The sequence below is a fragment of the Phalangium opilio genome, unplaced genomic scaffold (genome assembly GCF_054372755.1).
Source record: "Phalangium opilio isolate 3A_F unplaced genomic scaffold, DU_Popi_V2 ptg000037l_1, whole genome shotgun sequence".
Classification (NCBI taxonomy): Eukaryota; Metazoa; Arthropoda; class Arachnida; order Opiliones; family Phalangiidae; genus Phalangium; species Phalangium opilio.
In genome coordinates, this window is record NW_028324160.1 from 3,889,238 (window position 1) to 3,915,784 (window position 26,547).

Genomic DNA, 26,547 nt, shown 5'->3' on the forward strand with positions numbered 1-26,547 from the left:
TTGCTCTACTTCGGGAATTTGTGTATTGTTAAGCGTGTATGTTAACGGTCGTTGAGAGTTACGGCGCGAGATGCGCAAGCAGGCACATTTAGGAATGTTAATCGGTAAGTTCCATTTCTTAGACCAGGTAAATACTTTGTCGAGGTCGGATTGTAACTGTGCTGAATCGTTGTCCGTTTTGATGACCCTGTATGTGGAGGAGTCGTCTGCAAATAGCGGCATCTTGGTACCTTCACTGGCTACTTCTGGTAAGTCATTGAGGTATAGGAGGAAAAGTAGTGGGCCCAGGACTGATCCTTGGGGGATTCCCGATGAGACCTTTGTTGTAGTTGACTCGTGACCAGATACGACGACTTTGTAAGTCCTACCCTCAAGGAAGTTTGATATCCATAGAAGGTTTGTACCGGTGACGCCAAAGGACCGGAGTTTAGCTTTAAGGAGTTCGTGATCTACGCTGTCAAAAGCGCGTCTGAAGTCAAGGAATATTACATGTATTTCGTGCCCATTGTCGAGTGCTTTAGTCCATTGGTTTACACTAGTGATGCCACGAATATTCGGTTACTATTCGGTATTCGGCCTATTCGGCCATTTTTTTCGTATTCGGTATTCGGCCGAATACCGAATCTCCAATCATGAAGGAAAAAAACGGAAAAATTACTCAAAAATTATTTTTTCAATAACAATTTTTACTTTCATATTTATAATCTACCATTGGTAAGTTGTGAAGAATAAAAAAAAGCATATAGTGAGACGATCTACTCGCAAATGAACCAAAAACCTAAAGATGCTATAGACGGGTCCTATAGTGTTAAAGAGAGCGCGTTGAAAAATCGTAACTTCCCCCTTTTCATTCCCTCCTTCCCAGAGTTTATCACCAACGTTGAAAGCTTCCGCGCAGGCGCGCTGTAGCAGAGGCAGTAAAGAGCGGACCTAAACAGTGTATCCCTCTCTCTGCTTGCGCGCCAATGTTGCGCAGAGCAGTAATCGCGTTACAGCTAGTGCCGAGAGGAGAGGACAGTTTTCCCATGCAGGGTGGGAAATAAGGAATATTTTTAAACTGGACATTGGACCAGCGACCCCTCTGGCCTGGAATAAATAAACTGGTCCATGACCACTGACCAGGGCCCATCGTCTGCTAAATTGAAGAAGTGGATGATTAAAATATATAAGCTAATGTCTGGACTCTGGAAACCATTGAATTTTCTTAGTGGTCCTGTGGACCACTGACCCCCCTCCGATTTAATTTTTAAACTGGTCCGGGCAATTTTTAAACTGGTCATTTGCCCTGTGCCACCGCCTTATTTCCCACGCTGTTAAATCCCACGCGACCCTACATTTCGCGTAGCCGTCTGCCTAATCACCTCACCATTCCATACCCTTCTTCTTCCATGATGAGACCTGTCCCATTGCGGTCCGTGCGGGGGATGTACGTATTTCGCGGAACGGGTTACAGCTCATAACCGGTTTCGCGCGAGTTGCACATATCTCACGCCCGAATATTCGGTGGCCGAATATTCGGTGCTTCGGCCGAGAGCATGGCCGAATATTCGGTATTCGGTATTCGGCAAAATCAATATTCGCGGCATCACTAGTTTACACATAGGATTAGCTGCGTTTCAGTTGAGTGATTTTTACGGAAACCATGCTGCTCAGATGATAGGAGACCATGTTTTTCAAAGTTTAAAGGTTTATCTCGATTAAGTTTAGTTTGAAGGTTTATCTCGATTAAGTTTAGTTTAAAGGTTTATCTCGATTAAGTTTAATTTAAAGGTTTATCTCGATTAAGTTTAATTTAAAGGTTTATCCGGATTAAGTTTAATTTAAAGGTTTATCTCGATTAAGTTTAATTTAAAGGTTTATCCGGATTAACTTTAATTAAAGGTTTATCTGGATTAAGTTTAATTAAAGGTTTATCCGGATTAAGTTTAATTTAAAGGTTTATCCGGATTAACTTTAATTAAAGGTTTATCTGGATTAAGTTTAATTAAAGGTTTATCCGGATTAAGTTTAATTAAAGGTTAATCCTAATTAAGTATAATTAAAAGGTTTATCCTGATTTAGTTTAATTTAAAGGTTTATCTTGATTAAGTGTGTAATAGAAATACGAGGCTTTATCAACAGCTATACAGTTTAAATATTAATTAAGTAGTCCATTTAAAATTTATTCGAGTTTTTATCCAAAATATGTATATTTTATGTTTAAATCCACCCTAATTATACTTAATTATGTTGAAATTAATGAAGGATTTTGGTTTGGCAGTATTGATTTAGCTTATAAATTGAGCTTCAAAAAATTATTAACCTTAATTTTAATGTTTAGATGAGTTTTTGATTAGTTCCAACACATTGCGTTCAATTTTTATCATGCCCCGTGCTAAATTTGCGGTGACGTGAAGATTAACAATTAAAAATGTTGTAACGGGGAGCCCGTTACAACGGATCACTACAAAGGTTACAATGTTAATGAATGATGTGATTCCATAGTTTCGCTTAAATACCAGTAATTAAATCAAATACCTAAAGAATTCATAGCAATTCTGACATATAAACAAACGGCAATGAGGACTGTGGAAATAGCGAATGTAACCCTCTGTTTCCCACGTGGTTACATTGAAAAAATCTGCACATGGAATTTATTTGAATAATTACGTAAAGACAATGTTCTTCTGGATTAACCAGCACCACTGTTATTTATATTTCTAAATTAAACAATCCACTCTTGGTAACAAATAATTTATAAAACGTAATATCATATACCAGGAGAAAAATTGTTTTAACGAATCGTTTCCAACGTGGTTACGTTGAGAGAATCTGTGCTGATGTAAACATGGAAATTCCTCTACATAGGTTCAGTTTAAGGAAATATATCACACATCTTCACAATTAGTACCATTTTAGTGAGATTAACAAATGATGAAACCCTGTATACCTCCTTTGTTGGTAGCAGAAAACGAAGCAGAGCTGGAAATTAGCTTTTTTATCTTTAAAGGGGAAAGACACTATAAAGACTATATTACATAGACAAACTAAAATACAACTTAAGCCTTGGCCGTAAAGAACGTTCAAAAACTTACTTTAAATGACATAAAAACCTCTGTTGACTGTAATTATTTACCTGAATTACTTTTCTAGACGAAAATTCGACCTGATAACGACGTATTTCTTATTAAGGGTGCTAATTAGAAAATACATATAAAGGTGCTCAAGCTCGGATGAAATAGGAAAGTAATTTGTCAGCGTCTACTGCTAGATAGTCTGACCCAAAAGTAATTTTTGACGTACTTTCAGAATTAACTAAAATTAACATACTTGGGGTTAATTGATTTAAATTAAACTAGCCGATAGCACACCTTGAATACTTAATTGTTAATTCAAGAGTATTCCGAAAAGTAACTTCGCTGTAGTTATTCTGTTCGCGGTGGGGGTAAATCACGAAAAACGCCATGTTAATCTCCATAGGAAATTTAGTAAAAGCATGTGAATTTTGCTTTAACGTTACAAAAGGGTGTCAAGTCATATCTACAAGGGCCTACCGGCCCTGTAGAATTACTTTTTATGCGGACATTATTCTATAAAGAAGGGTTTTTAACTTTGTGGCCGCCATTTAAAAAGATGGCAACAGATCGAACCCGAAAAACCATTCAGCCCATCTATAGGTTAAAGGAAACCCGTGTACTAAATATCAGTGCAATTGATTGAAACGCACGGACTTTGTTGCAAAGAGAAGAGTTTTTACATTTCTGGGCGCCATTTTTTAAGCTGGCAGCGGATTGGAAAAATCTTTCTTAGTACGCGCCTACGACTTATCAGTAACGTTCCTGCAAAATTTCAGCCTTCTAGGGCAAGCAGTTTGGCTGGGCGTTGAAAATCAGTCAGTCTGTCAGTCAGTCAGGACTTCGATTTATATAGATACAGATTTTGCTGATTTATTACTATTTTGATCTTAAAATCCTTAGTTTTAAAATAATAATTTCGAGAATGTTGGGATCTAGTGTTCATTTTACGTAGGTCTTAAATTGTTTCAAGTTAATTTCATTTTTGCTAGAAAAGATAAAATCTTTGGGCTGACCGGATTTTATTTATTTAAATTCCATCGGGAAAAACCCGAAGTGCGGGTTTTTCGGTGGACCGAATCTCAATCGGCCAAAGTGCGGATGATTCGGTTGATTGGTAATCGGCGCAATGCTACTGAAGCTTGAATAACTTTGTAATCTGCTAATATTTGTGACGGATTATAAAATGCCATCGTCTTTGATTGTTGGTGGTGTATATTCTTTTCCATACTAAGTTCAACACTAATTTTACCGTTCGATTTTGCATGTGTGATTCAACTTGCTACCTAACTCGTATGCTTTGTGCAAAAATATCTGAACCGACTGGGAGTGTTGTGTTTGTTCTACAATCTTCGTTTCATCCAAATGATGTTCTGTGGTTCTCGAAACTGAAACCTTGTCAGAAGCTCGACGGTGAATACGAATGAAGCGACTCCAAGCATGGCCGCCCACAATCGGAACTTCGCTTCAATGTCCTTGAACCGGAGTACATGTACTTCATTCTCAGCCGTCGAATGTTGAGGTTGCAAGTCGATGTGGTAGTCTCTCTTGAGGGAGCGTAGAAACGGTGTCATTTGGCGGGTTTCCAATAAAGCCCGCAATCTGTAATATTGAATGGGTGAGATACTTCAGTTTTTCAAATCCGTAACATCAATCGGATTGTAACATTTGTCCTCGTGATTAATGCTGACTTTATTTGATAGTTTCAAGGTTTACACGAAACCTTTGTTCCGAACTTGTAAATGATATTCTCCAAAGATTTCAAGTAACATTATGATACAATTTCGATCAGAATTTGCGTGCATATTACAGCCGTGTAGCATTATGAACATTTAACAACAAGAGTGTGGTTGTTGCCGCAATTTCTAAAACAGTTTTGTATTACAAATTTACAACACTGTTTTTGGGAATCGCGTTTGTTATTAGTAAATTGCTGTCTAGGTACACGCATCATATCGACGAGCCTTACGGCTTTTGGGGTTCTATTTGCCGAAATCATTTAAAATGGTGTCCCAAAAAATAATAAAATTTGCCCACGGGCAACTGAACTAGGATAGAAAGGAAACCAACCTTCGGTTTATATACTTCAAAGCTTCAGGATTCAGTCCTTTATTTGCAAAAAGAATCATTGGTTCCTCGAAGTAATTATTTAAACCAATGTGAGGATCCCAGTGAACGGTTTTGTTAAAATGCTCCTGCTCAACGGCTATATTCTGAAAAATATATGTATCCGCAAACCAAACTTCCTTTCCTCTAGTTAGTTTTTCAATACGAATGTCATCAGATTTATACATCCGACTCCAATCGCAGAGAATTCTTATTTCATTATCAGTCTGAAATGATTAGAATATTACCAGGACAGAACTCTAGAAGTCTTCTTAGAAGAAAGTATGTAATCCTAACCGATCGACAAACATCATCCTCTCTAATTTTTGGAAAAAATCGAATCGGGATGACTTCAGATAAACTCACGGCATCGGTTACGCTGTTGATATTTTCTGTTTTCTGAGATGAGTAGTTTGCTTCCAAGACCCCATTGAACAAATTGACGAGAATTGCAATTATCAGGAGGAATGATCCATCGCTGAAGCGAATGGCTTGTGACGAAGGAATATCGAACCCTAATGGAAGCAAAAACTGAGCCCACGCTCAGAACGTTTGCCTTAGAGACATTGATAATATATTTTGGTATAAATATAACATCGTTTACGCCCCCAAACTACAGCCAACCCTGAACGCATTACATGAACCAACCCGTGACGTCAGCGTCACTGGGAGAGGTAAAAATTTCAAAATCTTGTTCAATTATCAAGATAACGACAAGAACCACGCGTAAGAACACGTAGTATATCAATAGATTTCCTTATAAGCGAATCTGTTGAAAGTTGAAGTCATTAAAAAATACGGGTTTACCATTACCTTTTCCTAGAATGGCTCCAAAGTATTGCATAAATTTTTGTGGCACAACGGATATGATGGATTTTCGAGGACCCACCAATAACATGTGCAGTATATCAATCGCCACCAGCAAGGCAATAACGCAACCTAATCCAATCCATACCTGAAAAGGTATGGAACACAAATTCAAGTTTAACAAAGGGGTTTAAGGTGTTATGCAATTATAAGTATTGTTATTTAGTCGTTTCCCGTTTGGGTCTAGAACTGCTAACGCTGCCTTCTCTAATAACGATCAGGTGACACTCTCTTTTGCCAAAGGTTTCCGCGATGAAGGCAAGTTCCGTGCATTATAATTTACTAAAATTTGTTTTGGTAAAATTTAAGAAAGGCAGCAAGCGCCTGCCCCTGTCATTGCCTCACGCACGAAGACGTATGCGGTTTGTAGAGTTAAAAGAGAAATTAACGGCCTTTTGCTAACTTAGAAATAGCAATTGCGGTTGATTTTTAAAATATAATACTTTCAGAGAGTATTTGGTTTCTGAAACAGTAAATTGTGTATATATACATTTGGTAAGCGGGTGCTTCTAATATCGGATTTTTAATCATATTTTACGCGGGTCAACGCTCTGTGGACTGGACTCAAGTGAACCATGTAAAATTATTATTATAGGCCAATCTTTGGCCATCTTGTATTTTGCTTAATCTTCCCCCTTTCCCATTTGGGACTACTCTTTAAAGGCTTCGAATATACTGTAAATTTGCTTGAAATAAGCTGACCCCGATTTCTCTGAATTATATCGGAAAAACCTAAAGCATTGGATGAACTTTTTCTTACTCCAATCGAAATAGATGTTAGATCGTCAAAGGATCGCATTGGAGCTGCGACGAATGTCAGATTCTTTGCAGAGAGCATTATTCTGTGTGTGTACTGGAATGGAACTGTGCAGACTACTCCAAGCGAATTTAAGGGTTCCAATGTTTCCAATCTAAGTAATGCTGGCATCAAACCGATTGTGTCGTTCTGAAAATGAGCAATTGAACAAAACGTCAAAAGTACGTATTATTAATTCTCCTATCTTAACCTCACCTAACCTAACCCAACCCATTCAAACCAAACCTAACTGAACCTAAACTAACCTAACCTAACCCAACCTAACCTGGTTTGGAGGTAAGAAAATGAAAAGCCCGCCTCTTAGCACGAACAATTTATTAGCAATAATAGAAATATTTTGGAAAAGGCGGCAGCTAATTAATAGGAGAATATTCTGGAAAAGGTGGCAGCTATTTAAAAGGAGAATATTTTGTTAAAGGTGGCAGCTAATTAATAGGAGGATATTTTGAAAAAGGTGGCAGCTATATAGTAGGAGAATATTTTGGAAAAGGTGGCAGCTATTTAATAGGAGAATATTTTGGAAATTGTGGCAACGAATTATTGGGACCATTGTTTTGGAAAAGGTGGCAACGAATTATTGGGACCTTTGTTTTGGAAAAGGTGGCAACGAATTATTGGGACCTTTGTTTTGGAAAAGGTGGCCACTAATTAGGTAACGAAATAATCACGAGACCAAATCGTCCCGAGACCGTAAAATCACGATACCTTATAGTCCCGAGACCGTAAATTCACGAGAACAAGTAGTACCGAGACGAAAAAGTCCCGAGACCAAAAAATCACTGGACCAAATCAGCGAGACCATGTTTTCTTGTTCCGATTAGGAATCGTTGATGACCCACTCTGCAGGGAGGCAGAGGAAACCTCCTTCCACATCTTCTGCAGCTGCGACTATCTCGGAGCCCTGACGTTTGAACATTTCGACATGCATTCTATCAGAAGTAAATGAACCGAAGTTGTGAAACTCCTATTGTTTTAATGTTAAGGGCTATTTCCCATTACGGCGCTCTCGAATGGTCGAGAGAGTTTATACTAGAGTCTGCTTGAGTGAATTAAAATGGCGGCCTTCATAGGTGGGGTTTGTTCAACAGTTGGTAACGAAAGCTGGCTAAGAACTAAAACGTGAATACGCAATGTAATTTTAATTTATTTCCCAAAGTGGCAACTAAAAATAAAGCTGTAACGTGTAAAATAGGAGAAATTGCTCTTAAAAATAAAGATTCGGGCAGCAAAGAGGCTAAGCCGTTGAAGAAATTGACATTGTAAAGCATAGCAGCATTACTACTGTTTTGAGTAATGAACTTAGACCTTAGATTTTTTGCCTCATTGAAGTATTGTACAGTTAATTCTGCCATTGAACGATTCGTTCTAATTTTAGCTTTTGTTTCATAACATTTTGGTGTGTGTTGACTAGGTATATTAACTTCCAAAGTGACAAACTGTCGTTCAACAGCTATTTTTCTGGGTCTTCCTCTTTTTTTAGGCGTTTGAGGCTTACATTGGATTTTAAGCTTGTTGTACCAAATTTTCCACATAGCTTTTGCAGTATCAGAATTTATTAATTTTAGGTACAATTTAGTCTCGAAAGCACGGACGGCCGCTTAACAGTCGGAAGGTATGCTGTATCTTTCGGCAAATTTCCTTTCATTTAGGAATGAATTCAGTTCATCTACACAGCCACAGACTAAATCGAAAACTGCCTAAAGAGCTAAGCGTAGCAATAGCAGACGCCAAATTTTTGTAATCCCGATCTCCAAAGGTCGCTATCAGATGGTGCGTCAGATAGTATCCCATCAACCATTGCACGAACTTTCTCAGTAGAAAATGGGGAACAAATGCATCGATGTTTCAATAACCCCCCTCGATGGGGCCAATGCATTTGGTTATTTATCCATTCTTGATAACTTCGGTTCATTTACTTCTGATTCTATGGAACCGCACCAGTTCTCGGCCTATCGGATTCTCCGTGTCATCGAGGCGACAGGACTATACGCGTCACCCCTTTCAACATTAACATTAACATTAAAGTCCGAGCTACGTATTGAATAGGCATGGGAGTTATTAAGTGTTTGACATTGCACCTTTAATTTTCAATTCTAATATAGGACTTAATATCGAATCGTATTTCATATAATTATTTACGCATAATTTGCATTCTAAACCCATAGTGAAGATGGTCGGTGAGCATGCGGGTAGTTCAAATAAAGTAGATTTCTTGTAATTCCCCAAATACATACTCTAAGAAAATGGAGTGTGATTTAACACCTTTAAAAGTGGTTTTTATGGGTTCAAATTTGACACCGTTTCAAATGTTTTGAAGGGATTTAATCACTCTTATTTGAACAATGGGTGTCAAATTTAAGAATGTATATAGTGCAACAGAGGTGCAGTATAACACCTTTTCAACTCATATATCGCGCTAAAAGTTAACTGTTACTCTTTCATGAGTGTTAATTGTGCAATTCCATGAAGGGTGCGGCACAGCACCTTTACGAGTTCGAAATAACACTTTTTACAAGTTTCACATATCACCTTTAGGAGTGTCGCCTTACACGTTTAGCAGTGTTTTATAAAGGTGATCAATTTATTTGTTAATATTATTTAAGCGATAAAAATATTTTCTTTAATGAATATCATCTTTTAAAAAATGTTTTTAGTTTTCATTTAATTCGTACAATTAAGTTTTTTCGTTGATTTTTCTATTGTGTGGAATGACTTTAATATTAAAACAATTATATAAATGGAAGACCTTATTTAAGAAACCCTTATTGTATTATAATTTTCCATGTTTAATTTCAAACTGTGTTTTCAAAGTTTTATTTACACAGAATTTACACCTTAAATTGATCGCAAAAAGGCAAAGTAATAAAACTTTCTATGAGTGTTTTTAGGGTGTTGAAAAACTTTCGTAAATTACACCCTTTTAACACATTTTTGACACTTTCATGGAGAATTCCCTTAAAACTTTGACAAACTCATCGAAACAGAGACATTTTTTTAAAAGTTCCATATTTTTGTGTTTATTGTGAATATTATACTTACAATTTTTCTAAATTGTATGTAATCCTTAACCCGGGTGAATCTTTAATTAGAAACATAGTTAGAAATGCGCTTTCCTTACGATACCAAGAGCGTATGAAGAAGGAGTAAAAGTACCTTTGTCAACAGCGCAATCGCGTTGCAAATACTAAAGGCTTACTAATATCTGGCGTTATTAATTATTTACACAACTTTAAGATATGGCGGTTTTAAAAATAATCCTAGAATATTTAAGTACGGTATTTGCAAAATACGAAAGGGCATTTTTTGAAATGACGGAGGGTTTGCGGTGCCACAAAGGCATCACCAAAAAGCTATTCAAGATCTTTTGAGTGAAAGTTCCCATCTATTAACTATTCAAACCTGTCCCAGATCAGTGAAAATAGGCTCTAGAAATAATAGTTAACCGACTAAGTGAAACAACTGTGATATCAAAATACGAAACGAAAGTAATCGATGCAAGTCGTTTTCCTCTGGCGCTCCAGAGAAACTACAGAGAATGCTGTTTCAGTTGGATCAATAACTAAGACTCGTACTCGTCCTTGATTCGCTCTGATGGCCTACTTTACCTGAGACGTTCCGTGCGTTCAAAAATGAAAAACCAAAGTCGAATTGCAGAATCGAAAGGATAATCCCAAGGACTCTAGAAGACGCGTTCAATCTTTAAATACAACTTTAACTCTAGTACATCGACTCTACAACTAGTCTTAAAAAACCAGGCTCCATTATTACAAAATTATTTGAACTTTGATATCAGGAATTTTATTGCAAAACTAAAGCATCCCAGTTTCAGCCATAAAATTCTGATTCATTATATTCTGATAAATTTCAGAAGGACTTAATGAATTTAATAGAAACAATTATTTCAATGACTCTACTAGTTTTTGCCTCGTTATTGGACCATCATTAGCAGAATGACCCGTTTTCAAAAAGAAGAATTTTTTTTTAAACGGGTGATGCTCCTAATGAAGATCCAATAATGACACCGAAACTAGTAAAGCCATTTTAATACAAAACTTGAAAAAGTAATTTCTTTGAAATTCATCAAGCTCTTTTGAACCAGGTGCTATTAATCTCCATTTTAACTTCATAAGGGCTTTAATTTATGTGGATGGTTTTTTGATTAGATTTATCTTTTTGTGTTTTTCGTTAACTGTTTTGAAAACCGAAAACGTTCACAAAACTTAAATGCGAATCATTAATTTGTGGATAAAATTTCCGATAATTTATTTTATAAACAAGTTGAAAAACAACAAAAATACATCATCCGAAGCACTAACCACGAATGAGGTAAATGCATTATCTACCTTAAATAGACTTGACTCTGGCTTATAAACATGTTCCCTGTTTAATTAAAATGGTCTTTATGGACAAAGACGAGAAATATTTTTTTTCATGAAAAATGCATTTGCCAAAAATTCATTTCAATAATACCTACACGTGAACTTAGCTCAGAATTGTAGCTCTTGCAATGAATTCGGCTCTTCTGGGAGCTTTATAGCATTAATAAAAACTGTCATTGTAGACAAAGACGGTAAAGTTTAAAAGATAAGTGTAGAAAATTAATTGCCTGAAGTGACAGATATTAAAATTTTCACTTTTGAAGTCATGATCATAAAACATCGATTATTTGAAAAAATTCTTACCACTTAAATTATTTTCATTCATTCATTGGCTGCCAAAAAATAAAACTTGTTTGCTACAATTCTTCACCCTCTACCCCAGGTTCTCTGCCTAAGCTGAGAGAATCGAATATGAACGCGAACGGCGGCGAATCAGCGCATTTAATTTTAAAAAATCTAAAAGGTCACTTCTGCCATGCCTTTTTTAACGTGTCATGACATTTTTCGCCTTCGGTAGCCAGCTAAACAGACGTAGGGGGAGGAGCTACACTTCTCAAAAAAAACAAAGGACTCGCCTTATGTTTCCACCATCAAGGTTACAACGAGAGCCCCCTTATCCATTCCAGTCCCTCCATACGTTCCTGGTAAGAACAATAAAGCGATTATCTCGTCAATCATTAATTAATTAATTAATTAAGATATAACATAATATTAATAACAATGTCGTATGGGGCGAGTTAAGTGAAGTGGCCGAGCGAGCAAAACGAACTGTCTGATTAATTAAACAAAGACTAACGACGTCATCTTGACTACATCCCTCTATCTTATCTGGCCTATTCTGTCTGTCTTATCAAGCCATTTCTCATCAAAGCCTACAAGGTCTAATTTTTTATCACATATTCAAATTATTGATGTTACATGATCATGTCTTTAAACAGTTAAATTACAAAATCACTTTTTCCAGTTTTTTTCCACAAAGGCATTTATCATAAATACACCATTTCAAATGATTATTGTATATTATTACTATTTGGAGAATCTAAACGAAGGCTGTATACGATTTTTGTGTCTAATCGAGATCTGTACACGATGGTTGTATCTGAACTCTTTCTTGAATGATATAGGAAGCCATTTATTGTATCAGTATCAAACGTTAATATCGACGGAAGACTACAAGTTTATAATATCCAGATGAGACAGGTTAAAACCTCAATAATCCTAAAAACTTCTAAACAAGCATGGCATGTAAACATGGCTTAGAATTTTAAATATATTATTTGAATTCTGATTAAAGAGAAGGAGTGGACACATCTGTGTTTATTCATTAATTTTACCGCACTTGTTTGATATTTTTTTCGTGTCTGAACCGAAAACTTAAACACAGTAATCGTCACTTCTGCTATTTTAACAGAAAAATTTCTTTAGTAATTTGGTAACTATGTGTAACTTACCTTTTCATTCGGCCAGTGTATAGAAATATTATACACGGTTTCTTTCATGTTTCACTAAGTGAATTGAGTAAACACTACAAATTTATATATCAGCGGTGCGTTATTATTCACTTTGAATTTATTATTTAAACCAAAATCGAAATCGTATGAAAAACACGAACGGCTAGCCTTACGCTCGCGAGAGCCAAATTGAAGTAAAACACTTAATTCAGTCCGCTCTTGAAAAAAATGATTTTATAGAACAGTTCGGTATGAAGTCACAATTTTCAAGTTTTGACAGTCACGGAGCTATAGATACTGTTACGTTCAACTGTCTAAAATCACAATATCAAACTGAAACTCGAAATGTTGAGGTTTAATTACACGTAAAGCGGAGATAGAAATAGCAATCAGAATTTATGATGTCAAACATCACGCTATTTAAAACATGAGATTTTCAGAAAGCTCTTATCTCGTGAATATTTTCTAGCTCCGTGCAATTTAGTCTAGTTTTCTTACTTCTGCATAAGTCGTAGAAGTCAGCTACTAAAATCACTATTTTTGGTTGAAATGATTTGATTCATCATTATATTAACAACTCGTATAATTATTCTAGTCAGCGCGAAAGTCTTGGTTCACGCCCATTTCAAAACCTATTATATTTCCAAATTAGATTTTAAATTGCCTCTTTTCCTTCTCATTGCCAAGTATAACATTATCTAAAAGCGGATCCTACGCAATGATATAGGCCCGTGCGTGGCGATTTTTATGTGGGGAAATATCCAGTTTCATAGAGGAGATATTTTTACCCTATATGTGTACTAGATGGCGCTTTTATTACAGTTGCGACCGGGGTCTTTCATATATTATCCTTCATATTTTTGGAGTCAATTATAAAACATTTTATGAAAGAGAAGGGTTTCACCCTTAAATTAAAGTAATTGTTTTAGGGGCTCTTCACTTTTTATTGAATCTTTTGGTTAGATTGTATGGACAACATAATTAATTATGTGATTTTAACATTCTTTTTTATAACTTCTTGATCTGACTAATTCACAGTTTTATTAAACCATAAGAGGAATTTTTTTAACCCCTTCATAACCTTTCATTTTATTAACCTTAACTTTTTTGGCATGATTGTTCAATAAAAGTCTTTGGAAACGTTTTCTTACTATCCGCGAACTCGGGTTCACCGCTCTACGTCTATGCCTTGATCTAATATTGTAGCAGTCGCGGGGTCACGAGGCTGAACTTATTTTCATTTAACGGTACGAAAGCGCCACCAAGCGAGAAAACACGGCGAACTATTCTAGTTAGAAAAATATTCTCGCTTTGCGATAGGCACGGGCCTAGATCATTGCGGAGGCTCCTTTAAATGTTATAATGGAAGTTCAAAACTTACAAGTAACGCAAATCACGATTTACGTGCTAGCTAGTTGTGGTTGGTGGTGGGGTGGGAACGAATGTTAGTTTGGTATGTAAGTCTTCTTTCAACTCAAATTGACTATCTTCCATTTTATAAGCCTTTGCTAAACTCATTCAAAACGTTTAGATGTTTCAGTGCAAATATTGTTACTGCTTCGTCAATCGTGTTGTTTCTTTCCTGTAACGCCAAATGCAATTTATTGCGGAAAGTTGGACTAGGATTATTAATCGGTCTTTCGTCTTGGAAAGCCTTAAAACGTTTCAAGTGAACCAAGATACAGTTGTTTCTTAAATATTTTTTTAATTTCCAATCGGCGTACTCTTGAAAATGTAATGGCCAGTCGCTACGTAATTCTTCATAAAGAATATCGAATTCATTTACTGTTATGGAGTCAATTAATTTGTTAAGTTGAGCAACATAATGGTCAATGTTGGTTACGCAATTTTCTTTTAGATAAACTGTGACGTCATTGAAAATTTTACTAGTACAAAATAAAATATTTTCTTGCGGCGTGCGCAAGCTATCAAACGTAACTCTCTCTGAATCATCAGTCACAATAGGAACCAATTTGCCGAATTTTTCTAAATGTTTAAAAGGAATTCGTCCCAAAATGACGTTGCCATGATAACATTTTGATGAAGAAAGAAGTACACATCGAATTTTGGATCGTCCTTCATTTCAATATTGCTCATTGAAATAGTTGTTACGTAAAAACCACCAAGATTTTGTGTGGTCTTACAAGATATGTATTGCTTGGCGTGTGTCGCTTTAAGCAGGTGATTGGCCAGATTTATGGCTTCTTTGTGCGCGCCAATCACTCTAACATCTTTTACTATTGAGAAATTTCGTATAGTTTCTTGAAATACGGTTTGCCTTAGTGCCATTACAGAGTAAAGTGAAAGCCGGCAGAGTCTTGCTTTATGAATATCTGAAGCGTGAAATGTTTCACTACGGCTTTTATCTAATTGCTCAGATTCTGAAACTGTACCTTCTATGAGTGGTATTGTAGACTCCGTCTCTTTATGAGAGTTTCGCTCTTGATCAAGGGTCTGTACTAGACAAGGTTTATTCATTGACTTCTCATTATTTTGGCGCGATGTACCCACTCTCACATCACCAATGTAGTTTATAATGATGGGATATTCATTATCTACATTCCCTAGGGTATAAATTTCCCTTTCAAAATTAACTGAGTGAGCTTCTCGCCCATTACCAGTTCGTATTTGGAAATACCGTTTAATCACTGCGTGATTGTCTCTATTTTTGGTGGATGCCCTTGCTCTCCATAACCTGCCATCATGTTTTATTATATATTCCTCTGGGCGATCATCATTTAATATTAAAACAAATAGGTTTCCGCCTTTGATCAACTCTCGTGGAATTTGATCTGACATATGTTTGAGAGAGCCATTTTTCGCTTTCTTCAAAATTTCCAATGCGCGCTCTTTAGATATGCTAATGTTCAAATCAGTTTCACAGGGAATCATATTTCAGTATTAAGTTAACTTTATATCGACAGTCCGCAGGTCACTTTCTTAAGTGTTTGGAACTAGCAGAGCTTAAGACCAAAACGGCCTAAGATTCTAGTTTTTTAAAATTCCCTTTATGTGGACAGAAGGCAAAAACTGCGAGTCCCAAGGGTCACTTATTAAGTGTTTTTAACTAGCAGAGCTTAAGACCAAAACGGCCAAAGATTCTAGTTTCTTGAAGAAAAATAATATTTGGCTTTCAATTGCCAAAGAATGCAGATATATCACCACCCAGCCAGTAAAAAAGGGGTGAGAAAAACTTTCGCACATTCAATACGCGCAAAAATAAAAACGAATCTTCTCTAGCGAAACAAGATAGAACACGGAACCACAAAGCTCCAACCAACCTTGAACAAGGAAGATTCGCGTATGTCGCCGTCGCGGCGAGAGAATCGGATCGACCCACAAGCAACAGGAAATGAATAGCAAATTTTGACATGGACTCTTAGCGCCATTTTACCTGTTTTCAATGGGGTGATAAAGTTGTTTATCACTGTTTCGAAGAGAAATATCCTAGCCTCCGTGATTCTGTTAATCTCTGTGGTACATGGTGGTGCCAGAGGTCCTCCTCCACCCCCCGCAAAAGACACGGGTGTATATTTAATAGAAATTAATTTTTAAACGCGATTATATTAAACAGCGTAATATTCTCAATAGAACTATTGAATTTAAACAAATTTGACCCGTAATTAACTTAAATAATCACATTTTCTGTAAAATAGTATTCACTTAAAAATGTTTTTCTCTTATATCTATTACTTTGGCCTTTCAGCACTCTTAAACGCAGCGCGTCGATGGGTTATTCACTAAAATTTTCTCTTACGGCTGTTACTTAAGCCTTGAAGACGTCGAGGGGCTATTCACTCTATGCTTTCTCACGGGCATAAATACGAATTGCGATTTATTCAGAAGAAGGTATAGACTTGCCATTTCTCATTTCAAAAAATCTATACTTGCCCCATTCTTAAAATTTCCCTGTACAAAGGTAGGAATGGTGACTGGCTTAAATAGCAATACTCCAAGGGTAGAGCTATGTTTGTTATTGCCTAAGGCTTTGTTAGTCAAACGTACAAAACCCTACCCTTTCATTCTTGATAAAAATATTTGCTTTCATTCAAGTAAAACCTTTTTTAGCCATATCGTATTATACGATGAGGCTCCTAGTTTGACCCGGGTTGTAGATGATGATGTTTTCGTTCGCTTTTTTTACCTTTGCACCCTTTAGGGTTTGCAAAGGTATTGGGTTGATAGCTTACGGCTGGCTAGCTGGTTGGTTGACGACCCTGCCTTTATTATTCGTTCTGTTAAAGGTAGCGCGTCGAGGGGAGTGCGTAATAAAGTACTGTGCACGATGTGGCTACTATTTGGCCCAGCCCTTGGGCCATTTGTTTCAACCTGTTTTCAATGGGGTTGCATTCCTATAAAGTTGTTTATCATTGTTTCGAAGATAAATATCCTAGCTTCCGTGATTCTGTAAATCTCTGTGGTACATGGTGGTGCCAGAGGTACTTCCCATCCCCCGCAAAAGACACGGGTGTCATGGGGCCGTCCATAAATGATGTCCTAACCTTAGGGTTCTAGTACCATGCTCTCCATGTTATGTAATCCAAAAATTATTAGCCTATACGGAGCTCTCTTTTACGTGCTCTAGCCCTCATTTAAAGCAATAGTACAATTGTTTCGGTAGAGTCATATTTGATCCATTTAATTTGGGGTCCAACTTAATAAACCCCTTATTAACCTAGTATCACCAATGTGTATAGCTAAGGTGCCTCCAAATCAATTAATTTGAAATGTGTAATGTAAAAGTAATACGTGACGTTAAAAACAGTATACCCAAACTTCCCTCGTCTATTGACCATTTCGACGGAAAAAGGGGGTTGGGAACCCTTAATATCGTGTCATACATGGGGGTTGATCACCGTCTCTGTGCAAAGATCCCACAGCGCAGGTGCCGAAAAGCGAGATGGAAGGCAGAGTCTCACGCCTGTTATTTCCATGGAAAATTTTCTACGTTTCAAATGGTTGCTCTGGTAGTTGGCTCGCTGAGGAAAATCCTAGGTGAAATCGGGTTTTCTGTGGTAAATTTGGGCCATAAGTTTATAAGATATGTTCCATAAGTGTGCCGCTGGTTACATAGATTCTCGTGAAGCGACGCCTGGTGAGGCATTGCCAAAGGCTTACAGGGAGCCAGTTAAAAAATGAAATTCCTTATAGGAAAAATAGTATTTTGTGGTCTGTTTTATAAGACCAAAAATTTTATTTTATAAGATAATATAGGACTAAAATATCTCCTATACGTATAGACGATTATAGAACTATTTTTCGCTTAAACTATGTAATAAATGTTTGAAAACTGTAACAAATTAAATTTTATTTTAAAATGATGAACTTATATCTCAAATGGAACCTATAGTATCACTTTTATGATTATCCGACAATCAGATGAGTTATTAAAAATATAAATAAATAGGAACTTTATAACTTTTAAGTCCCTAAAAACTAAGCCTGGACTTTAGTAGGTTTCTATTTTTTGGAAAATGGGGGTTAATAAGAGAACTCTGAAAATGTGTTTGCTAAATTTTCTACTAAACAATATAATTATTTTGGAAAATTAGACTCAGTCAGAAATATAGGGTTTTATAGGAGATCTTATGAAATTATAGGTTAATGCATATAGGTTAGGTCCAAAAACATTTGTTTTATAAATACGGAGATGGACTGCAAAGCCGCGTATAGTCAATTGTCGCGTCGTCGTCGAACTAGTTTTCACTAAATTTTTAGCATTATGAGTCATAGGAAGTGTCAGACTTGAAGAATATATCTTATACACTTATTGTGACGTCCTAATATTTAAATCAAAGGAATCCATTTCAAAGCAAAAATCGTTTATGAAATATTGATATTCGAGGGGTCAGACAGTTGCTAAAACCTCGTAAATTTTGGTCGAAAATATCTTTAAATATGTTCGATGGAGAATTAACAATGAAATCATAAAATCCCTTTATGTTGCTTTGAAATCCAAAATCTTTCTCAAATTTCAAAAACCCGTACATAAAAACCCCACACGTTCTAGCTCTCGGAGAAATAAATTACATACAATTTCAACTTATGATAGTAAAAATTATAGGCTACTAGCCATTTAGTTAGTTTATAGCATTAGCTCTTTAAAGTCTAACAAGTTGGGAAAACCAAAATATTACCTCTCCGTGTCAAGAGGTCTACTACTAGAAACGTATTTACCTAGATATGGAATTATTTCACTTTTTTGAAGTAAAAATTTACGAAATATTGAAGCAGTATTCCAAACATAGCGAATGTACAGTAAAGCAGACAACATTTTACATCCAATAAGGATAAATCTTGGACACATGGAAATCAGGCAATGGGGAAAAGAACAGGAAATTATGTCTACGCTTCAGCTGTTTACCCTATATTCTGAAAGCTACATTCACAACTGGTTTTCAGTGTAAACACTATCAGAGAGAATTAAGTAGGGAGCGGAAGCTATAGCCTTTGACAGTGCAAAACGGGATGTAGCGCAAAACAAGTGGGCTACGTTGCTATTTTCTCTGTTTCTGTACAATCTCTTTTCCGGTCACATGACTTTGTTTTAAAAGCAAGTGTTTTACTGGTTGTAAAGTGTTGGGGGTGTGGCACTGTGTGAACCAACCAGCAGCAGCCTCTGGCAGTAGCAGACCTGAGCGCGTAACCATCGAAACCTGTCGGTTCGTGTTTCAATCACATTTAATTTCTCAAATGTTAAAACTAACGTTTAATTGTAACAAGTACTATTTAGAAGATAAAAGGTGACGTTGTAATTACTCCTTATAAAAAGAAGTTAATATTTAATAGTAATTCTAACAGGGGTTAATCGTTGGAAAAAGGTTTTGTAAGAAGTCCAAGGCTTAGAGTAGAGGCTTCTGACAGTGACAGAGAGTGTCGCGATATTTGGATTTTTGACACGGAATAACGTTAAAACTTACGTTTAATCGTAACAAGTACTATTTAGAAGATAAAAGGTGAAGTTTTAATTACTCCTTATAAAAAGAATTTAATATTTAATAGTAATTCTAACAGTAGTAATTCTGACAGTGACAGAGAGCGTCGCGATATTTGGATTTTTGACACGCAATAATAATGCGAATTGTTTGTAAATATGGCTCTTGCTCGTCTAAACAAACTTCAAGCATTAGGGAGGTTAGAGGAGCGCCTGGAGTGTTTTTTGTGAAGTTTCCATCTTTAAACAACGAAAAAGAAAAGTGTCAACGATGGGTTAATGCCTGTAGTCGAAAAGATTTCACCATAGACAAGGTCTCTCGTGGTTCTTATATCTGTTCGAGACACTTTTATGGTTTCAGAGGTCCAACTCCCGAATATCCAGATCCTATTCCGTTAGCATCTGTTTGGGAACCCATTCAAGTAACCTAGTTTATATTATTTGTTTATCTCTGGAGTATTGAAAAACATATTTTTCAGGAAGAAATAACACTTATCGCAGATGTTGAAGAAACACAGGAAATTAATGATACACAAGAAGCTTCTAACAAAGGATATGAAGAATGCAATGTAAGCAGGGATTTGCAAATAGTGAAAACTGCAAGTTATTTACATTATTGTCATATAGGTGTCTGATCAGAAGGGATCCCAAGATATCTTAGACTTGAAAGTATTATCACCACCAATGTCTTGGTCGATGGAAAAAGTAAACCAGGGTGTTATGTTCATAAAACACATAAATGGGAAGATAGTTTTATCATGTTCATTTGTGGGAAATGGACCTGTTACTGTGACAATCACTGCGTTGGGTAAAAACATACCGAGTGATAAAATTGAAAAACATCTGGACATTAAAACAAATCGTGACGTTTACAACTATTTATCACAACTTGATAAATTTAAGATCTGCCCAGGAAATAATGATGGTGAACTTGTCAGGCTTTACAATGTGAGACGCCCAAATAACCACAAACGAAATAGCAATTATTCCAGTGCTTTAAAAGCTGTTTACAGCAATAGATGCGAAGGCCTAGTTCCGGTTAGTAAGAATCGTTGTGCTTCATGCCAACAATATCGGTCAAGTTTAAGAACATTGCGTTGTCGTTACCAAGCAATAAGTAAAAAAGTAACTAAAGATATTACAATAAAAGACAAAACTAAAAGGGCATCCAAGACGAAATTACTCCTATCTGAGAAAGGTAAACAAGACTTATCAACATTGAAGAGACTTTTCAAAGAGAAACTTAAAAAAGAGAAGCCAGGATCCTTCATGGCTCTTTTTATTAAACAACAGTTATTAGCATTGGAGAGATCTAAATATGGCATGAGATGGGACTCATTCTTCCTTAAATGGTGTTCCTATATAAAAAACAAATCCAAATCAGCCTACAAAGCTTTAGAATTGTCTGGAATTATAAAGCTACCCACGACAAGAACATTGTATCATCATGAGCACACTATAACAAACAAATCAGGATTTAATGAAGATGCTATCAATGAAATGATAAATATTACAGACATTGATAACCTTCCAGAACATAAGAAGTACTTTGTTCTTCTTTTGGATGAAATGGCTATCAAGCCAGACCTAATTTGTCATAAAGATACTGGGTACGTCACTGGTTTTATCGATGTCTTGGACCATCATAACTCTCTTAATGACACTGTGATGAGAGAAAAGGGAACAACTGTGCCACCTTTAGCAACAAGCATTCTTCAACTTATGCTTCGTGGCATAACAAGCAATATTAAAATTCCATTTGCCCATTTTCCAACAAAAGGAGTAACGAGCGCTGAATTATATTCAATTGTTTGGGAAGCCATTTCTTTGTTGGAAAACAATGGATTTAGAATTTTAGCGGTTGTTGGAGACGGAGCTTCAATAAACCGTAAGGTTTTTCGCATGTGCGCTGATCACCAAGGAACCAAAAATGTACCTTTTGCCACTAGTAATATACACGCTGCTGATGAAGAAAGGGACATATACTTCCTGTCAGATGCACCTCACCTGATAAAAACAGTGCGTAACTGTGTAAGCAACAGTGGGGCAAATTCCAATTCTCGTAGCCTATGGATAAATGGCGAAGATATTTCCTGGAAAGTTATCTTGCGCCTTTACTACACGCAATTAAGAATGAAAGGCCAATTTAAAAATGTTTCCAAGCTAACATACAGTCACGTTTTCTTGAATGCATATTCAAAGATGAAAGTCAATTTAGCTTGTCAAGTTCTGAGCGAGACAGTTGCGTCTGCGATAGAAGTCCTTTTCGGAGAAGATAAATACCAAGAAACGGTTAAATTTATTAGGACATTTGACAAGTTTTTTGACTTGTGCAATGTTGGAAATTGTTTTGAAGCCTTGGCAAAGAGAAAACCCAACAAAAGAATATATGAGCATGAGCATGATGAACGATTGCAGGTATTAAAACTAATCATGGATGGTTTAATCAAATAATCATGTTATATAATTTGTCATTAAGTGGTTAGAAGTTGACTTTATAAAATACTTGGATGACTGGGAGAGTGATGTATTAAATCGCCCAGGAGACTATTCTAAAACAGAAAGGAGCAACATGCTTTTATCCGCAACAACTATTGAAGGGCTACGAATGACAGGTAATTAATACGCTCTGAATGTAATATAAGCCACATTTAAATATTGTCAACCTTTTCTATTACAGCCCTTTCAACAGTCCAAATAGTACGATTTCTTCTGAAGAAAGGTGCGAAATATGTTTTAACCCAACATTTGAACCAAGACCCCCTGGAACAGTATTTTGGAAGGCAGAGATGCTCAGGAGGTCGAAACTGCAATCCATCAGTTTCACTATTTGAAGCGAACATGGATAAGCTGAAAGCCTTAAAGGGTTTGGTTGTAGAAGCAATTCATGGAAATACAACTATTTCTGAAAAGACGGTTCTTTAAACGTTTATTAGTTAATAAATATTATTAAACTTGTTTGTAACCAGATTTTAAAGTTTAAGAACATGTATCTTGATTTAATCACCAATTTTTGACCATATTAATGCACAAATACAACATAATGCACTGATACAATCATGGAATAGGAACACAATTATAATACTGTTGGTTTACTACAACGAAATCAGCCAATTATTGCTGTGATTACCTTCAATTTTGAAAACTAACGTAGTGTTATATCACTTACTCTTTAAGGCAAATTAAAAAACAATTTCATGAACCGTATCACATTTGTTTTCCTAGATATATAAATTATGTACATTTGTTTCAAATTTATGCTAATTATTCTAAATAATAACAAGTTGTGTGTGAGTTAAAGGGTTGCATGTTTTAGGAACATTTGGTCACGAATGAATTGAAGTGAATATCACATTGGCTTGCTTATTGAGGTAAAAATTGCACAAATAGATCAAGGTCAGGATCATTATTCAGAAATGAATACTCTGAATGTTCATTTATGTTAACTAATGTCTTTGTTGATGTGTCAGTATCGGTAATCTGAATAGTTGGGGTTGGATCTTCTGGTGGTATGAATTGTAGGAATAGATCTAGATCAGGATCACCATTTAAAAATTTGTATTCAGAATGTTCATTGAATTTAACTAATCTCTCTGATGACATTTCAGTATTAGGAATTTGAATTGTCGGGATTTGCCTTTCTAGAACTTTTACTGGTACTGATAATCTTGACTTTTTGATATTTGGTTTCATTGTACTTGTGGGTTGAATTTTAGACTCCTGACTTTTTTCGAGCAAAGATTTTCTTAAAGCTTTCTTAGCTTTGAGTGTTTCTTTCGTTTCGTATTGGTATTGCTCCAATAAGTCACGAACTAACACTTTACCCCTCGTGTTTAAAAAACAATCCACAAGTTTTAAAAGCCATTTTCTACTGTCATTTTCACTGTACATTGAATTCCAGAGTTCATTGATTTCTGAATTTTGAAAAATGTGTTGGATAGTTCGGGTTTTTAAATTTTGGTTCCTAATTTTTGACACATCAGTCACATAGATTAAGTCCGATATCTTTTTAATTAATTGGATTAGGTTAAACATTTCATCTGTAACTGAGATTAATCCCCCCCTAGATAATTTAACAATCCAAGCCCCTGTTTTGTCTGGTTCTGTAACATCGAGAGAAGACGGGATTTTGTCCTTGACTATCATTTTGACTAGGTTTGGTGGACATTTTTTGTTCTTAACCAACTGAAAGGCACAGTACCCTGCTACATATCTTGTCACAGGAGTATTTTCAGTAATTACTTTACTGTTAGTGATGTTGGCAAAGGGGTTTCGTTTCCGATGTTGCGATCCAAGCAGCTCCACCTTTTTCCTTTCCCGTTCCACTTTAGCATTTTCCATGCTAACAGCATTGTCAACCCCAACTTCCATCTTGACCATAATTTCGAGAAAGAAGTATTGAAGAATGCGACTTACAACATTCCTTTTCATTGGTTGTGGGAGATCGTTAAACATAGGGCAAATTGTACATAATAGATGCCCCATTTCTTGTTCCTTCCTTTCTATTTTCATTAAATCATGCGTTTGTTTTAAAAATTCTTCCCTAGTAGATTTAAATTGTACGCATTGAACCTTTGTCACAAGGTATGGTATAAACTGCTCTCTAATGCCAGCGCTGTCCAGATGAGAAAAAAACACTCTCACAGCTTCTTTTTCAAAGCGAAATACGAACATCTGGGTCCTGATCTTCTTTACAGTTAATTGAAAACAATGGTTTACAACACCTAAGTATTGTAATAATTATGAATATTTATAGGACCTATAATTAAAGTAACAAAAAAAGAATAATTACCTTTCAACTGAATACCCTTTAGGGAAGCCATGGCTCCAGCAGGGTAGCGCTAGCGCGTGGCACCAGCGCGCTTGAAATTTGAAATGATTTCCCCCGCAATCCCCAGCCCAACGGTCTTATTAAACCCGCCCATAAAGGAGGTGCCTGTCTACGTCAAACCGGAAAACGGTTTGTACTACAATTTAAGTCACGTGGTTTTTAGAGCTACATTTTTCAACCAGCCTTCCGCTCCCTACTTAATTCTCTCTGACACTATCGTCTCGTCTCACCTCAACAATATTCTTAGTTTGCCAACATGAATGTTAACGTTAAATAACACCAAAGCTAAATTGTAGCTAGACGCACTAATAGTCAATGCGCACCATAAAGAGAAGAATAAGTCTGTAGTTACTACCCGTTTACCATTAGCCCTTTTACTAACCTTATAATTATTATTTAAGAGTGTATTTAACTTTCGGCTCACTTTGAACCGTTGATGTCTGTTCATTTCAGACACGAAAATCAAAGCCAAGAGTTTACTTCATCTCAGGCCTCAATTATTTACTCTTTGTTTCACTCAGCCTATTGCGGATAATACTTGTTATACGCGCCGGAGTCTAGGTTTTAGTTTTCTTCATGAAATCACTAAACCAAGGATTATTCTATATACAGATGTAGTATAGCTTAAGCAATATATAAACAGCCATTTCAAATAACAATATTAAAAAAAATCTTTGGAATATCAAAATGAAACAGAGCTTTAAAGCTACAAAAGTACTAAATGCATCATAATTACGAAAAATACTTCCACATATTCACTTTATATTATGGAAAAAGGGAATATTAAGGTTCTGTATGATTTCTTAACACATCAACACAAGGCTAACTGCTAACGCGGCGCACTAGTGTAACAATGGACGGACACACACAGACAACAAGAGTAACAAGGAGTATAAACCCATTAGTGGAAGCAGTATTTTTTTTCCGAAACAATCTCGCTTATCTTTATCCTCTCTAGACTTCGCTAAAAACGTATTACTACTACGTAAAATATTAATAGACAGGCAAGGATTGATACCATTAAAGAAGGAGCGCAATATTATCCATATTTTCATTTCATATACAGAGAAAAGAAATTATTATGTTTCTGAGAGGAGCTTCCCATTTTGGTTGTTGTTTTGAAAAATATATCGCAATGCACGGGCCTTGATACATAGGAGGCAATGAATGAAATATATCGCATGCACGGGCCTTGGCAGATATAGGAGGCGATGATAATCTCTCTCTTTGCACGAGAGGTTTATCTTTAATATTTAAATAAAAATAATTATTTTTAATTATTTTAATCTTCAATAATTAACATTAATAATAGTTAAATCGTTTAAAATAAAGTTATACCTATTATCATCTCAAACTTTGCTAATATTGACGTTTAAAGTGAAGGGTACCCCTCTTGCCCACTTTCTTCAAATTTTGGGGTATATATACGATTCGTTTCAATTATAATAGTAAGGAAAAAGCGCAATTGCGAAAACCTTTGGTGGCGATCCCACCTTAGGGAGGCTAGACGTTTCTCGTAACCCTAGCTGATCGCCGCGTATATCCTAAAACCAAACGATGATAATGGAGTAGAAGCCAATGATACAGATTGGTGTCTATGTGGAATAGACGGAAGACCAGTGGATGGTGGTGTTAGAAGCCAATGATACAGATTGGTGTCTATGTGGAGTAGACGGAAGACCAGTGGATGGTGGTGTTTAGGAGCCAGTATGCACAGACTGGTGTCCTAGTGGGATGGACAAAGACCAGAAGATGGTGGTGATTAGAAGACAGTATGTACAGACTGGTGTCCAAGTGGAATGGACGAAGACCAGAAGATGGTGGTGATTAGAAGCCAATATGTACAGACTTGTGTCCAAGTGGAATGGACGAAGACCAGAAGATGGTGGTGATTAGAAGCCAGTATGTACAGACTGGTGTCCATGTGGGATGGACGAAGACCAGAAGATGGTGGTGATTAGAAGCCAGTATGTACAGACTGGTGTACATATGGGATGGACGAAGACCAAACATGGTGGTGTGAGAACTCAAGTATAGAGTAGCCAACGGAGAGAAATACAATTTTCTAAATTTCTGTGACCTGTCAATGCGGTCCGGAAATTGGGAACA

At 36.3% G+C, this 26,547-nt stretch overlaps 2 protein-coding genes across 9 annotated transcripts; one reads left to right on the top strand and one right to left on the bottom strand.

Moving 5' to 3' along the window:
* Window positions 1-19,091: 19,091 nt before the first annotated feature.
* On the top strand, window positions 19,092-22,814 carry LOC149683420 (uncharacterized). Of its 5 annotated transcripts, none has more exons than XM_089871234.1 (7): window positions 19,092-19,416; window positions 19,475-19,629; window positions 19,688-20,029; window positions 20,087-20,176; window positions 20,235-22,025; window positions 22,087-22,222; window positions 22,288-22,814. In XM_089871234.1, exons 3-7 carry the CDS (start codon window positions 19,748-19,750, stop codon window positions 22,530-22,532), a joined length of 2,544 nt encoding a protein of 847 aa, XP_089727360.1. In that variant the 5' UTR covers window positions 19,092-19,416; window positions 19,475-19,629; window positions 19,688-19,747; the 3' UTR covers window positions 22,533-22,814. The 5 variants fall into 5 exon arrangements, with proteins under 5 accessions (XP_089727360.1, XP_089727359.1, XP_089727357.1 ...); XM_089871233.1 differs by having other exon boundaries at window positions 19,691-20,029; XM_089871231.1 differs by having other exon boundaries at window positions 19,703-20,029.
* Window positions 22,578-24,646, bottom strand: LOC149683421 (uncharacterized). Of its 4 annotated transcripts, XM_089871239.1 has the most exons (3): window positions 24,400-24,646; window positions 23,855-24,331; window positions 22,578-23,792 (listed from the first exon to the last, which is right to left on the bottom strand). In XM_089871239.1, the coding sequence occupies exons 1-3, from the start codon at window positions 24,428-24,430 to the stop codon at window positions 23,785-23,787; spliced, it is 516 nt and encodes a 171-aa protein (XP_089727365.1). In that variant the 5' UTR covers window positions 24,431-24,646; the 3' UTR covers window positions 22,578-23,784. The 4 variants fall into 4 exon arrangements, with proteins under 4 accessions (XP_089727365.1, XP_089727362.1, XP_089727363.1 ...); XM_089871236.1 differs by having other exon boundaries at window positions 22,578-24,331; XM_089871237.1 differs by having other exon boundaries at window positions 22,578-24,109; window positions 24,180-24,646.
* Between the last annotated feature and the right edge of the window lie 1,901 nt (window positions 24,647-26,547).

Bases quoted from the DNA above. Each gene is read 5' to 3' on its own strand.
- LOC149683420 (XM_089871232.1), top strand. From the start codon at position 19,748: ATGCGAATTGTTTGTAAATATGGCTCTTGCTCGTCTAAACAAACTTCA. The intron at 20,177-20,234 runs GTAAGCAGGGAT...ATTGTCATATAG, and splicing joins AAGGATATGAAGAATGCAAT to GTGTCTGATCAGAAGGGATC. The intron at 22,026-22,086 runs GTATTAAAACTA...TTTGTCATTAAG, and splicing joins AGCATGATGAACGATTGCAG to TGGTTAGAAGTTGACTTTAT.
- LOC149683421 (XM_089871236.1), bottom strand. From the start codon at position 24,430: ATGGCTTCCCTAAAGGGTATTCAGTTGAAAG. The intron at 24,332-24,399 runs GTAATTATTCTT...TACAATACTTAG, and splicing joins AAAGGGTATTCAGTTGAAAG to GTGTTGTAAACCATTGTTTT.